At 32.8% G+C, this 13,888-nt stretch overlaps 1 protein-coding gene across 10 annotated transcripts in view; it reads right to left on the bottom strand.

The window, feature by feature from the left end:
- Nucleotides 1-13,888, bottom strand: part of LOC141556636 (DNA repair protein XRCC3-like) — a 45,579-nt gene that overhangs the window by 30,965 nt on the left and 726 nt on the right. For 3 of the 10 annotated variants that reach the window (XM_074291070.1, XM_074291079.1, XM_074291071.1), the window contains exons 2-5: nt 12,033-12,110; nt 10,981-11,115; nt 3,686-3,776; nt 3,273-3,410 (exon numbers count right to left, since the gene is read on the bottom strand). In XM_074291070.1, coding sequence (XP_074147171.1) covers nt 3,273-3,410; nt 3,686-3,740 — 193 coding nt within the window. In that variant the 5' untranslated portion in view covers nt 3,741-3,776; nt 10,981-11,115; nt 12,033-12,110. Of the gene's footprint in view, nt 1-3,272; nt 3,411-3,685; nt 3,777-4,064; nt 4,437-10,980; nt 11,116-12,032; nt 12,111-13,888 lie in introns of those variants that run through there. The other 7 variants (XM_074291074.1, XM_074291080.1, XM_074291072.1 and 4 more) reach the window with 6 other exon arrangements.

Raw genomic sequence — 13,888 nt, 5'->3', positions numbered from 1 at the left:
TTTCACAAATATAAATATTTGAGCTTTTTGGGATAAGAATTCACTATTTGGTTAAAAAAAAAAGTTGGGAAAACTGGAAAGCAATCTAGTAGAAACTGAGTATAGATCAATATCTTACATCATTTACCAAGATAAGGTCCAAATGGATACATGATCTGGATATAAAGGAAAGGCATACACACACATGTAAATTAGAAGAACATGAAATATATTATCTATCAAACTTATGGAAAAGAGAAGAATTTATGAATAAAGAAGAGAGAAAGAATATTGTGAGATGTATAATGGATAATTTTTATTACATCATATTCAAAAGGTTTTATACAAATAAAAACAATGTATCTAAGATTAGAAGGAAAGCAGAAAATTGGTAAAAAAAAAAAAAAAATTTACAGGTAGTTTTTCAGAGATAGATCTCATATCTCAAACACAAAGAGAATTTAACCTTGAGATATCATCTCACACCTACCAGATTGACTAAAATGACAGAAGGGGAAAATGACAAATGTTGGAGGAGATATTGAAAAACTGGGACACTACTAAACTGTTGGTTTTCATTTCTTTGTCTGAAAATTGTTCATATCCTCTGACCATTTATCAGTTGGAGAATGATTAAAGCTTTTTATTTTAAAAACACATGGATGGATAATTTTTCAACACTGGCCCTTGCAATAGCTTTGTGTTCCAAATTTTCCCCTCCGTTCCCCTACCTCCTCCCCTAGATAGCAAGCAATCCAATATACGTTATACATAATAAAATATATGTCAAATCCAATATATGTAAACATTTATACAATTATTTTGCTGCATAAGAAAAATAAGATCAAGAATAAAATGAATAAGAACAAGCAAAAAACAACAGAAAGAGTGAAAATGTTATGTTGTGATCCACACTCAGTTCCCACAGTCCTCTCTCTGGGTATAGATGGCTTTCTTCACCACAAGCTCATTGGAATTGGCCTCGATCACCTCACTATTGGAAAGAGTCACATCCATCAGAATTGATCATCATATAATCTTGTTGTTGCTGTCTACAATGATTTCCTGATTCTGCTCATTTCATTTAGCATCAGTTCATGTAAGTCTCTCCAGGCCTCTCTAAAATCATCCTCCTGATCGTTTCTTATAAAACAATAATATTCCATAACATTCACATACCATAACTTATTCAGCATTCTCCAACTGATGGCCAGTCACTTGGTTTCCAGTTTCTTGTGATTATGAAAAGGACTGCCACAAAAATTTTTGCACATGTGGGTCCCTTTCCCTCCTTTGAGATCTCTTTGGGATATAGGCCCAGTAGAAACACTGCTGGATCAAAGGGTACGCACAGTTTGATATCTTGAGCATAGTTCCAAATTGCTTTTCAGAATGGCTAGATCCGTTCACAATTACACCAATAATGTATTAGTGTCCCAGTTTCCCAACATTCATCATTATCTTTTCCTATCATTTTAGTCAATCTGAGAGGTGTGTAGAGGTATTTCAGAGTTGTCTTAATTTACATTTTTCTGATCAATAGTAACTTAAGAGCACCTTTTCATGTGCCTAGAAATGGTTTTAATTTCTTTTTGTGAAAATTGTCTGTTCATATCCTTTGACCATCTATCAACTGGAGAATGACTTGTATTCTTATACATTTGAGTCAATTCTCTATATATTTTAGAGTTAAACCTTTATCAGAATACTTGGATATAAAATTTTTTCCCCAGTTTTTTGCTCCCCTTCTAATCTTGGCTGCATTGATTTTATTTGTACAAAACCTCTTTAATTTAATATAATCAAAATTCCATTTTGTCTTTTTAAAAATTTAATTCTTATTCTCAGTTACATATTAAGTTCTAAACTATCTCCCTTCCTTTGTCCCTACCCTCCACCAGAGAAGGCTAGCATTTGACAGAGATAAACACACATATCTATGTACATATATCCATAAGCATGTATGGCTGCAATTTGACAGGCACACACATTTACATGCATGCATACATGTGGGTGAAAAACCAAACACATAAATGGTATATTACTATCTATCAATTCTTTCTCTGGAGGTGTATAACATCTTCCTTCATAGGTCCTTTATAGTTGACTTGGATATAAATCTGTATCCCAAAAGAGATTATAAAAAAGGGAAAAGGAACCATATGTGCAAAAATGTTTGTAGCAGCTCTTTCTGTGATAGCAAGGAACTGGAAATGGAGTGGATTCCCATTAGTTGGGGAATGGCTGAATAAGTTATGGAATATATATATTATGGAATATTATTGTTCTATAAAAAATGATGAGCAAGATAATTTCAGAAAGGCCTGGAAAGATTTAAATGAACTGATACTAAGTGAAGTGAACAGAACCAAGAGAACATTATACACAGCAACAAGATTATGTGATGATTAACTCTGATGGACATGACTCTTTCCAACAGTGAGATGATTCAGGCCAATTCCAATAGATTTGTGATGGAGAGAATCATCTGCATCCAGAAATAGGACTATAGAAATTGAATGTGAATCATAACATAGTGTTTTCACTTTTGTTGTTGTTTCCTTGCTTTTTTTTCTTTCTCATTTTTTTCCTTTTTGACCTGATTTTTTTTTTTTTTGTGCAGCATGATAAATTTGGGAATATGCATAGAAAAACTGCACATGTCTAACATAGATTAGATTACTAGCTGTTTAGGGAGGAGGTGAAGGGAAGGAAGGGAGAAAAATTTGAAACACAAAGTTTCCCAAGGATGAATGTTGAAAAGTTATCTTTTTTGAAGATTTTGAAAATAAAAAGTTATTATTAAAAATGATTTTTAAAAAGTAAATGACAATAACAACTAATATGTATATAATGCATTAAGGTTTGCAAATGCTTTCAATTATTACCTTATTTTTATTCTCTAATCAACCCTGGGAAATAGTTGCTATCATCCCCATTTTACAGTTAAAGAAAGTGAGGCAATCAGCAAGTAAATGATTTGCCAGGGTCATAGAACTATGAGTGCCCTTGGTTTGATTTGAACTCAGTTCTTATTGATTCCAAATCCAGCATTCTACCTCTTTTACTACCTAATAGCCTCAGAATTGATATCAACATTTTTTTGCTTGGATATATGATAATCATGTAGATTTCTGAAATATGAAGGAAACCTAATTTATGACAGTATAACTTTGATCAAAACTTTCTGTGCCAATGATCATTCCAGAATTCACTTTGGTAATAATCAATTTTTATGCAATTTATTATCTCAAAAAAAAGTGCCAAGCAAAATTTTCTCATTTTGGTATTACCTGTCAGAACACAATTATTCCTTAGTGCTAATGAGACTGTTTTCAATAAATGCTGGACATCAATGATGGACAGTTTTGTTAGTCTCTGCAAATCTGGTCCAGAAAAATGCAAAACTTCCTTTATTGATTTCAGTTTGGCTGAAATGAGGAGCACAAATACAGCAAAGTGGATCAAAACAATTGTCAGAACAAATTTTTTTTCTTTTGCAGATTTTAATTAGCAATTTAAAAAGACAATTTGAACTCATTCTCACACCAACTGTAAAAAAAAATACCTTAAAAATACCTTTAATGCAGGGGCACTAGATGGTGCAGGGGATACTTAATATTTCCTAGCTCCATGATCCTGGGCAAGTCACTTAACCCCAATTGGCTCAGAAAAAATAAATAAGTTATAATGCATCTAAAATTACCTTTCTTAACAGCAGTAATAACTTTAGGATTCAATTCTAGTTGGTCCCAATCCATTTCTTACATGTATATACTACAGATTTGAGTAATCTCCTATGAATAAAAGAAACATCAAAACATAAGGTAAAAAAAAACTGATTCAAGTAACTTTTTTCTTTTAAGCTGTTTTTCATTTAACAAAAATCAAATAAAATGAGCATTTTTATTTATGCCGTAAAATAAAAAGATTGTATGTAAAACTACATCTATTATGTAGAACTTCCATTCTTTTTAAAATATGTAATTTGTTATGTATATATGTATTTGTTATGTAATATAATCTTCAAAACAGTACTGACTGTGATTCCTCCTGATATTCTTTTTTTCCCTCTTTCTCCCAACCTTTTTTACTTATTGTTGTTTGTCTTCCTTTCTCTCTTCTTTTCTCCCAGCTGGAAGTAAGGAAAGTATAAGACATGTATGGATCATTATTATAAAGATTTTACAGAGACAGCAAAAGCAGGCATATGACTTGGTATTATTCTTGTTTTCCCAATCATCTTTTTTTGACAGAATATGGCCACAATTTTTTCTGGTCATTTGATATCTTCTTCTATTCTTTGAAGTATCTTGAGAACTACACAAATACAGAAATGTCATTACATAAAAATATGAGCTTTCATATAACAAAAAGCAATCCATCGAAAATAAAAAAGGAAACAAAACCTAGATTAAGTAAGAAGTCTTTTTAAAAGGTAAGCATTTCTAATAGATGTTTGATATACATGACCTATGAGGCACTGATATAAATTTATAAATATAAAATTTATTCCCTAAATGAGTATACAAAGGATATAAAAATAATTTTCAAAAGATAAATATTAATTATCATTAACCTCATAAGAAACTGTTACAACTGGGAACTGAAAACCAAAACAACAGACCTATTTTTTACATCCATTACATTTTCAATGATAGTCAAAAATAATAAAATTCAGTACTAGTGGGGCTAAGAAAAAAATATACTCTGATGAAATTGTGAAATGGTAATAATCTTTTTATAAATATGGAATTAGTTGATAAGAATTACATTTTGAACTAGTAATACCATTACTGAGATTATATCATAAAGATTTCCTCAATAGATATTTTTAAAAAATTATTTGTACAAAAATACTGTTAGCATTATCTACATGGTAATAAAAAAAAAGTTGAAATAACTTAAAAGTCAAGTGATCAGGGAGTGGTTAAATAAATTTTGATATGCTAATGTAATAGAATGTTATTATAATAAGAAATAATAAATATAAAACCATAACAAAATATCTTTGGACATGACCAACATGCTCATTTATTTTGCTCGATTACTATTTGTTATAATGGGGGGTGGGGGTGGGAAGTGACAGAGGTGAAAAAATGGACATTAATAAAACAAAAATTATATACAGAAAAAAAGGAACTCAGAAGTTAACAGTGCAATTTTGTTATTTGTGATAAATTCAATAAGCAATCAGAAAACCATATATAACAAATTCATGCATTCACAAACAACTCTCTTGTTTTCTCTATATATGGGAATGTTCATGTTTATTGATGAGAGTTTGGATTTTTTTTTTTTTTAAATGAAAAATGTGTGTAGATTCAGTATGGACTGACAGACATGCTCCATGGTTGTCTATCCAAATGTCCATCAATATGTAAGAAAGAAAGTATTATTTATTATTTTGGTGTTTAGTGTTTTGGGATATGAGTGGGATGGGATACGGACAAATGCTTTTGAATGACTCTGAGATCCCATTTAGGAGTTTTGGAATGTTACAACATATTGTGCTGTTTAGGAACAGAAAAAGCCATTACGTTCTAGTTATCCTCCATGAGAGTGACAAACAATGCTATAAACCAGTTTTATAAGTCCAGTTTTATTCTTGATTTGCTATTAATAAGCAAAAGGAAATCAGCCAAATTGCACCCAAGATGTGTTTATCATTGAGCTGATGAACTCACTAAAGATCCTATACTTAATAAGGCTGTAAGATTTAAGAAAGAAATTAAAATTTTAATACAGAGTCATTTTCAGTTATCTAAAAACATCATTTGTGAGGGTAAGTTGGTAATAGGCCCTTAGAGCAATACATTTATACTTATGTTAATAAACAGGAGGGAAATGGAAAACATTCAAACCCCTACAACTATGAAAGTAAAAGTTCTGTTTTGTAAAAAATATAAAAATAATTCTTATCTTTATTAATTGTAAATCTGTTAAAATAAGTCATACAACGCATCTAAAAAAAGAAGATAACCAAGTGAAATGTAATAGGAGAAAAGATATATCTTTAGCAGTGGAACTCTAATTACAGAACATTTAATATGCATTGTATCTTTCAATTTTCACACCAATTCTATAAAGTGGATAATAGGTAATGATTTTGTAAATCATTATATATACTCTGTGACCCAGAGAGGTGAATGGAGTCTCTGAAAAGATAGTGGCTCTTTGGACACATATAGGATATTTGAAGGAAGGGAGGGATTAGATAGAAAGACAGTAGATACAGTGTTAGGCATGTTGATTTTAAGGAGCAAGCAAGGTATCCAGTTTGAAATATCCAATAAGCAACACAGGACAGAGAACAACTGGGACTGACTGTGTAGATCTGGGAGTCATCAGCACAGAAATTCTGTGTAAACCCGAGGAAGCTGATGACATTCCAAGAGATTGCATCTAGAAGGAGAAATAAAAGAGGGTTCATAATACAATGAATAAATATTACAAAATAAAACTGAGGAGAGATGTGCAGAAAAAAAGGAAAAATATTGCAACAATAACTAGACCTCCAGAAATTAGAAAGGAACTATAACAAGAATCCTGATAATGGCTGAGAAGCTAAAAAAAAGAATTTACAAATATGGTGGAAATTCAAGCTCTTGAAGAATTTGAAAAGACAAACTTGACATTATGGAAGATAGAAAATCTTAATGAAGCAGAGTATATCATGATATAACAAAATAGCTGATAGAAGAAAAAATTAAGAAATAAAAACAAGGTGAAAAGAACAATGTGAAAGAATGCTTGAGATCTCTGCAAACTAAAAAAAAAACAAAAAAAAAAAAAAAAAAAAAAACTGAGCTTGAAGATAAGAGTGAGACGAGGCAGCTAGGTGAAACAGTGGATACAGCATCAGCCCTGAAGTCAGGAGGACCTGAGTTCAAATCTGGTCTCAGACACTTAACACTTCCTAGCTGTGTGACCCTGGGCAAGTCACTTAACCCCAATTGCCTTAGCCAAAAAAAAAAAAAAAAAGAAGAAGAAGAAAAAGAGAATTTGAGAATCATTGGCCTTCCAAAAATAAATTATAAAACTAAAATTCTGAATAGTATATTTCATATAGCCATACAAGAAAATTGCTCAGAAGTATTGGAATTCCTGGAAAAAGAATAATGCAACAGTATTTCTAAGTTTAACTCACCCAAAATGTGGATACTTGAGCTCTAGAATTTTGGGGATTAATAAGACTGAAAAATTATCAAGCAGATAATTATTAAAAATAATGCCAGTTTGAAATAACAAGTTTTTGTGCATACCCTTTGACCCAGCAGCGCTACTACTGGGATTATATCCCAAAGAAATACTAAAGAGCGGAAAGAGACATATATGTGCCAAAATGTTTGTGGCAGCTCTTTTTGTTGTAGCTAGAAACTGGAAGATGAATGGATGTCCATCAGTTGGAGAAGGGTTGGGTAAATTGTGGTATATGAAGGTTATGGAATATTATTGCTCAGTAAGAAATGACCAGCAGGAGGAATACAGAGAGGGTTGGAGAGACTTAAATCAACTGATGCTGAGTGAAATGAGCAGAACCAGAAGATCACTGTATACTTCAACAACGATACTGTATGAGGATGTATTCTGATGGAAGTGGAAATCTTCAACATAAAGAAGATCCAACTCACTTCCAGTTGATCAATGATGGACAGAGGTAGATACACCCAGAGAAGAAACACTGGGAGGGGAATGTAAATTGTTAGCACTAATATCTGTCTGCCCAGGTTGCATGTACCTTTGGATTCTAATGTTTATTGTGCAACAAGAAAATGATATTCACATACATGTATTGTACTTAGACTATATTGTAACACATGTAAAATGTATGGTATTGCCTGTCGTCGGGGGGAGGGAATAAGGGAGGGGGGGTAATTTGGAAAAATGAATACAAGGGATAATATTATAAAATATATATATATATAATAAAAAAAATTAAAAAAAATAAAAATAAAAAAAAAATAAAAATAAAAAAAAAAGAAATAACAAGTTTTATTTCTCAATAACAAGACAAATAAAGAAAAAAAAAAGGTGGGGAGAGATAGCTCCTAACAGAAGAATTAATTTGGCAAAGAACTCATTATGTGAAAAAAGGTGGATTTTTTATTTTTTGTAATTTTTATTAACCAGGGGCAGAAGTTTGTTTGTTTGTTTGTTTGCTGAGGTAATTAGGGTTAAAGTGACTTGCCTAGGGTCACACAGCTAGGAAGTGTTAATTGTCAGATCTGATTTGAACTCAGATCCTCCTGACTTCAGGGCTGGTACTCTATTCACTGCACCACTTAGCTGCCCCAAAAGGTGGATTTTTAAATAAAATTAATGGTTTGCTTTCATTTCTCCTAAGAAAGTTTGAATCTCTTTAATAAAAAATCAGTAGAAAAAGGAAACTGAAAAAAGAAACTCATAGGGCATGACAATTTTGCTTCATCAAAAAAAATGAGGCCATTTGCTGAGAGCTCCTTCCCTTTCCTTCCTCTTCTTCATTACTCAGGGGACTTCCACATTATGTCCTCTTTCACATCTGTCAAAAGTCATATGATATCTCTATAACACAAACAAGATTCTATTCCATTCCATTCCATTACTTCTCCAGCTGACTGTCTCCTCCAGAACTTCCTTTCTCTCACTAATATTCAAATTCTTCCTGTTTACTGTTTCCTTATTATCTACAAACTTGTCCATTTCTCTCACTATGAAAAAACTCTCATTTAATTCAACCATCCTTACTAGCTATTGTCTCCTTATTATCTCTTTCCCTTTTGTGACAAACTCTTTAAGAAGGCCAATTATAATCAGTAGCTCTGCTTTCTCTCCTCTCATTGTCTACCATCTGATTGCAGAAGGTGAAAAATAGACATCAAAATCTCCTCTCAGATGCTCCACTAAATAGTGGATAATATCCAGGGAATTATCCTCATTTCCCATCTGGATACTTTCCTGGATTTCATCATCTCCAGAAATTCATCATTCTTCAAGGGCAAATAAATTTGGAAAAAAAAAAAAAAAAAAAAAAACATATCTCCTCAGATCATTTCCTATTTTAAATTCATGACTTCATCAAGCTTCTGTGCCAGGGAACTTTGTCCCTCTTTCCCCTGCCCCCATCCAGCTTTTCATCTTCTTTTTATGTATTGTTTTCCCTCATTAGATGAGTTCCTTGAGGGGAGGGACTACCTTATAACTTTCTTTATATCCCCAGCACTTAGCATAGTGCCTAGCACATAATAAACATTTAATAAATGTGTACTGACTAATTCTTTTTTTAACTCTGCAGTCTAGCTTCCAACTTCATATATCAATTGAAATTGTTCCCTCTAAAGTTACCAATGATGTCTTAATTATCAAATCTCATGGTCTTTGCTTATTTTCTTCCTTCTTAACTCTTCTGCAACCTTTGACTTTCTCTTCATACTCTTCTCCGGAATGTTATCTTTTCTTTAGTCTTTTGAGGCACTATTGTCTCCAGATTCTCTCTGACCATTCTTTCTCTCTATCATTCTGTTTCTTCATCTAAGTCATACCCACTAACTGTGGATGTTCTCCAGGTTTTCTCCTGGGTTCTCTTTTTCCCCTCTCTTTATACTATTTCATTTGATGAACTCATCAACTCCCATGGATTCAAATATCACCTCTAAGGAAATGGTTCTCAGATCTACTTATTCAGTTCCAACCTCTCCTGACTACTAGTCTCACAGTTCCAAGTAGCCATAATCTTGAGTTAAGTGTCCTATAGCTTTCCTAAACTCAGCAAGTCCAAAACTGGATTCATTATCATTTCCCAAAAACCTTTTTCATCTTCCAAACTTTCCTATTTTTGTGACGACTTTATCATCTCTTCTCTCAAGTACCCTAGCTAGGTGTCAACTTTAATTCATTTCTCACCTTCCATACCCAATCCGTTGCCAAGTTCTGCCAACTCTATCTTCTTAATATTTCTCCTACATGCCTTCTTTTCTCTCCTGTCACTGCCACCAGCCTGGTAAAAATCTTCACCTCATGCCTGGTTTACTGAAATATGGTCTAGTTTGTCTCTCTTCTTTTAATTTCTCCTCTGCCAAAGATATCTTCCTAAAAAGCAAGTCTAGCCATGTTACCCCTTCCTTCCACTCTTCCCCTAATTCAAAAATTTCTAGTGGTTTCTTATTATCTTCAAGATATTCCTATTTTTGGCTTTTAAAGCTCTTCACAACCTGGCCCTTCCCTCCTTTTCCAGTTTTCTTATACTCTACTCTCCTTTCCCCACATATTCTATGATCCAAAGACATTAGCCTCCTTGTTATTATTCCTCAAAAAAAGACAGTCTTCTTACTTTATGTACTATCAAAAGTCTATTCCAAATGTCTGTTATTCTCAACCTTCTTCATTTCTATTTCCTAGCTTCCTTGGCTTCCTTCAGGTTTCAGCCAAAATCCTATCTTGTACATGAAGTCTTTCTAGGCCCTTTCTTAGTTCTAGTGATTATCCTACAAAGATGAGACATTCTATTGTCCCCTAACAATACCACCTTTGAAAGGTGACCAGACACATGAAAAATTATGAGTTATTCACCAAATGAAAAAATGGTTAAAATATATAAGCAGTTTTCAAAAAAAGAAATTTAAACTGCCAAACATTTTCAAAATTGTTCAAATTTACTAATAATCAGAAAAATGCAATTAGAAAAATTCTGAGGAAACGCTATTAAAGCCAATTATCAAAGAGAATTAATAAGGCTAGGAACTAGACCTGGACTTTTCAGGTAAAGAATTTTCTCAGAATTGTATAAATATGTTTACACATATTGGATTTAACATATATTTTAATATGTATAACATATAGTGGATTGCTTGCCATATAGGAGAGGGGATGGGGGAAAGGAGGGGAAAATCTGAAACACAAGGCTATTCAAGGGTCAATATTGAAAAATTATCTATGCATATGTTTTGAAAATCAAAAGTTTAAAAAAAAAAAAAAGAATTTTCTCAGCCCATGCTAATCTATACTTTCTCTGTAACTTACTGTCTTAGAAAACAGAGCTTTGAGAGGTAAAGTCACTTGTCTAAGATAATACAGCTAAGCCTTGTAAAAGGTGGGCCCTTGGACTTGGACTTGTTTCTGAGGGTAGTTCTCTTTTCACTTTTCCAAGCTGCCTTCCTAAAATGGAAAAGGAGAGTAAATTCGATATTGAAGGATCTCTACAAAGATTTACACATTAACTAGATGCTGACAGAGAAGTAGTCCAACATTTTAATTTGCATATATATAAATTCAATAAAAATCACTGAATTGTTCATAGCATTGGACCTAAGCTTCTATTCTTGGATTTATATCCCCAGAGGGCTGCTGACAGGGAAAAAAAAAAAAAAAATTTATATGAACAAAAATATCCATAGCATCATTATTTTTTATAACAAACACTAGAATCAAAATAATGTTAAATAATTAACAAATATTGGCTTAGTCAACAAAGCTATAAAATAACCATATGCTGAAATTACTATTGTAATTTAAATAAAGACAACAATATTGGCCAAATACAAATGGCCATACTATCAAAGTTAAAGAACATATCCATCATTTTTATTAGCAATATAATGTAGGACAACATAATGTAGAAAGCAACAAGTTCTATGACATGCAATCATATGATTAGGCATGATTCTGCTTAATTGTTTTGGGGAAATGTACTTTGTTCTTGAGGAACTATGTACTTGCTAGAAATTGTTGTCAACATAAAATGTTTACATTTTCAAAAAATATTGCCAATGTGTATTTATTACAAGAAATCTGTTTTTTCCCCTAAGTTGGGGCATGGGAGGTATCAAAACGATTTCTGTTTATTTAAAAAATAGACAGTGGAAGAGATATAGATATAAAATGTTGGATGTACTTTCCAGAGATGCCACTGTACTATTAGTTTTAACTGTTTTACTTTGTTACAAAGGACTTCATGAAGTGGGAGTAATTTGTAAATGTTCATAATGTAAAAACAAAATGTATCAAACTTAAACTTTGAAAAATTTTTATCAAATGTTTCAATAATATCTTGTCCTTGACTTTATGAAGCTTACCTTGAAATCTGGTAGGAGGCTATGATATATTGTCAGTACTTCAAAAAGTTTTTAACTTCACCCATGTAAATACTCTCCCTACCAAAGAAAATAAAAATCCTCCATTAAAAGTAAATATTTTCATGATTTGCTTTTGGAAAAAAAATTTGATCAACTGGTGGTTAATTTTCTAGTAATAAAGACCTCATACACTTCGAAAGGCAGATCCTAAGACATAGTTTGTTCTTAAATTCTCCCCAAGTTGGTAGTGGCTTCCAGTATACTAGCATGGACTCCAAGAACCCTAGGGTCTCCTCCAATCTATGACTTGTCACTGGAAGATTTTTAGTGGAGTTATATAGTGGACCATTCAAAGTAGGTGCTTAATATATCCACAAAAAGGTTGCTGATTCTTCTTCCTTTTCCTCAAGTCCCTAGAATGTTGCCTGGGTTTTCCTTTGAATTTAGTGTTACCTCACTCCTAACATATTGGGGAAAAATATGAGGGGAATTAGACAGTTGTCATGGGAAAAAGTCAAGCAGAAAACTGCTGATATGAGGCATCAGAAAAGTAGGGAGTAATGGTAACAAAAGGAAAGAAGGTTAGAACTAGTCCTGGTGGGCATCATTTTCCAATAGAAAGAATACTGGACTAGGAGTTAGGAGTCTTGGATTTTGGTTCTGGGTTTGCCACTAACTTATTTTGTATAAGTGGCATTCCTTCTTTAGCACTCAGTTTCCTCACCAATAAAATGACAATGCTACATGATCATCAAGGTTCTTTCTAGCTATTCAACATTACAATACCTATAATGTTGCATATTGGGGATGATGCAAAGTTTGATTCTTGTATAGAGGAATTATTGGATTAAATGGATTCTTATCAGTTGCTGCCCTCAGGGAGTTTATAGTCTAATAAAGACAGCTTCTTGAATATCTGCTTTTTATATGTCTTATACATGTTTTTTGCCCACAAAAGAATATCTCCATGCTATTCTAAAACTTCTCTTTTCTCTTAATAGTAGGTACTCTTAAAACCTGATGTCTTTTGCAATCCTGAATATCAATTATTTTTTTAAAGTCTTTAAAAGGTTTGTAAGTGTCATTAGAATGTCAGACAACCATGACAAAAAAAAAAAGCATTGACAATCCCTTCTTTATAGTAGTATCTCTTATCATTTACCACGGGTTCAAAGATATTTTCTATGTCTCTATACTGTTGACTCCCAGATCTAAATATCTAGCCAAAAACACTGCCTGGGCATTCATGAGACAGACAGACAAACAGACAGACAGACAGACACACATACACACCCTATTTAATAAATGACTTCTATGGGTCAGGTACTGCCTTAGGTACAGAGGATACAAAAACAAAAATTAAAGTTGTTTACATCTATGGGGGGGGGGGGAGACAAAGTATAGAGATACAAGTTAACAAACACATATAAACAGAAACAAAGTAACCTTGGATGGGAAAGCATCAATATCTAATTAGACCGGAAAAGACTTCCGGCAAAAGAAAGCATTTGAGCTGAAATTAAAGTCTCATTGAAGGAAACCAATGACTCTGAGAGACAGAAGTGAGTTGAGAGAGCATTTCAGATAGGAAGGGCAAATGAAAAATAGAAGAGCCAGGACATGGAAAGTCACATAGGAGGAATTGCAAAGTATGCCAGTCAAGTAAAGAACATGTAAGGGAGGGAATAGAAAGACAAGAAGGGGCCAGGTTGAGAAAGCTTTAAGTGCCAAATAGTAGAATTTATATTTTATTTAGTTTTCTCCCTACCTGTCAGTATTTTATCTCCTAAGAATGCATATCCCTTAGAGCTTCGTCCTGAGACCTCTTCTCTATCCATATTCTCCACATAACCTCA

The sequence above is a fragment of the Sminthopsis crassicaudata genome, chromosome 2, assembly GCF_048593235.1.
Source record: "Sminthopsis crassicaudata isolate SCR6 chromosome 2, ASM4859323v1, whole genome shotgun sequence".
NCBI classification, from domain to species: Eukaryota; Metazoa; Chordata; class Mammalia; order Dasyuromorphia; family Dasyuridae; genus Sminthopsis; species Sminthopsis crassicaudata.
The sequence above is the reverse complement of the archived record's forward strand: the minus strand, read 5'-3'. Positions and strand labels throughout refer to the sequence as shown.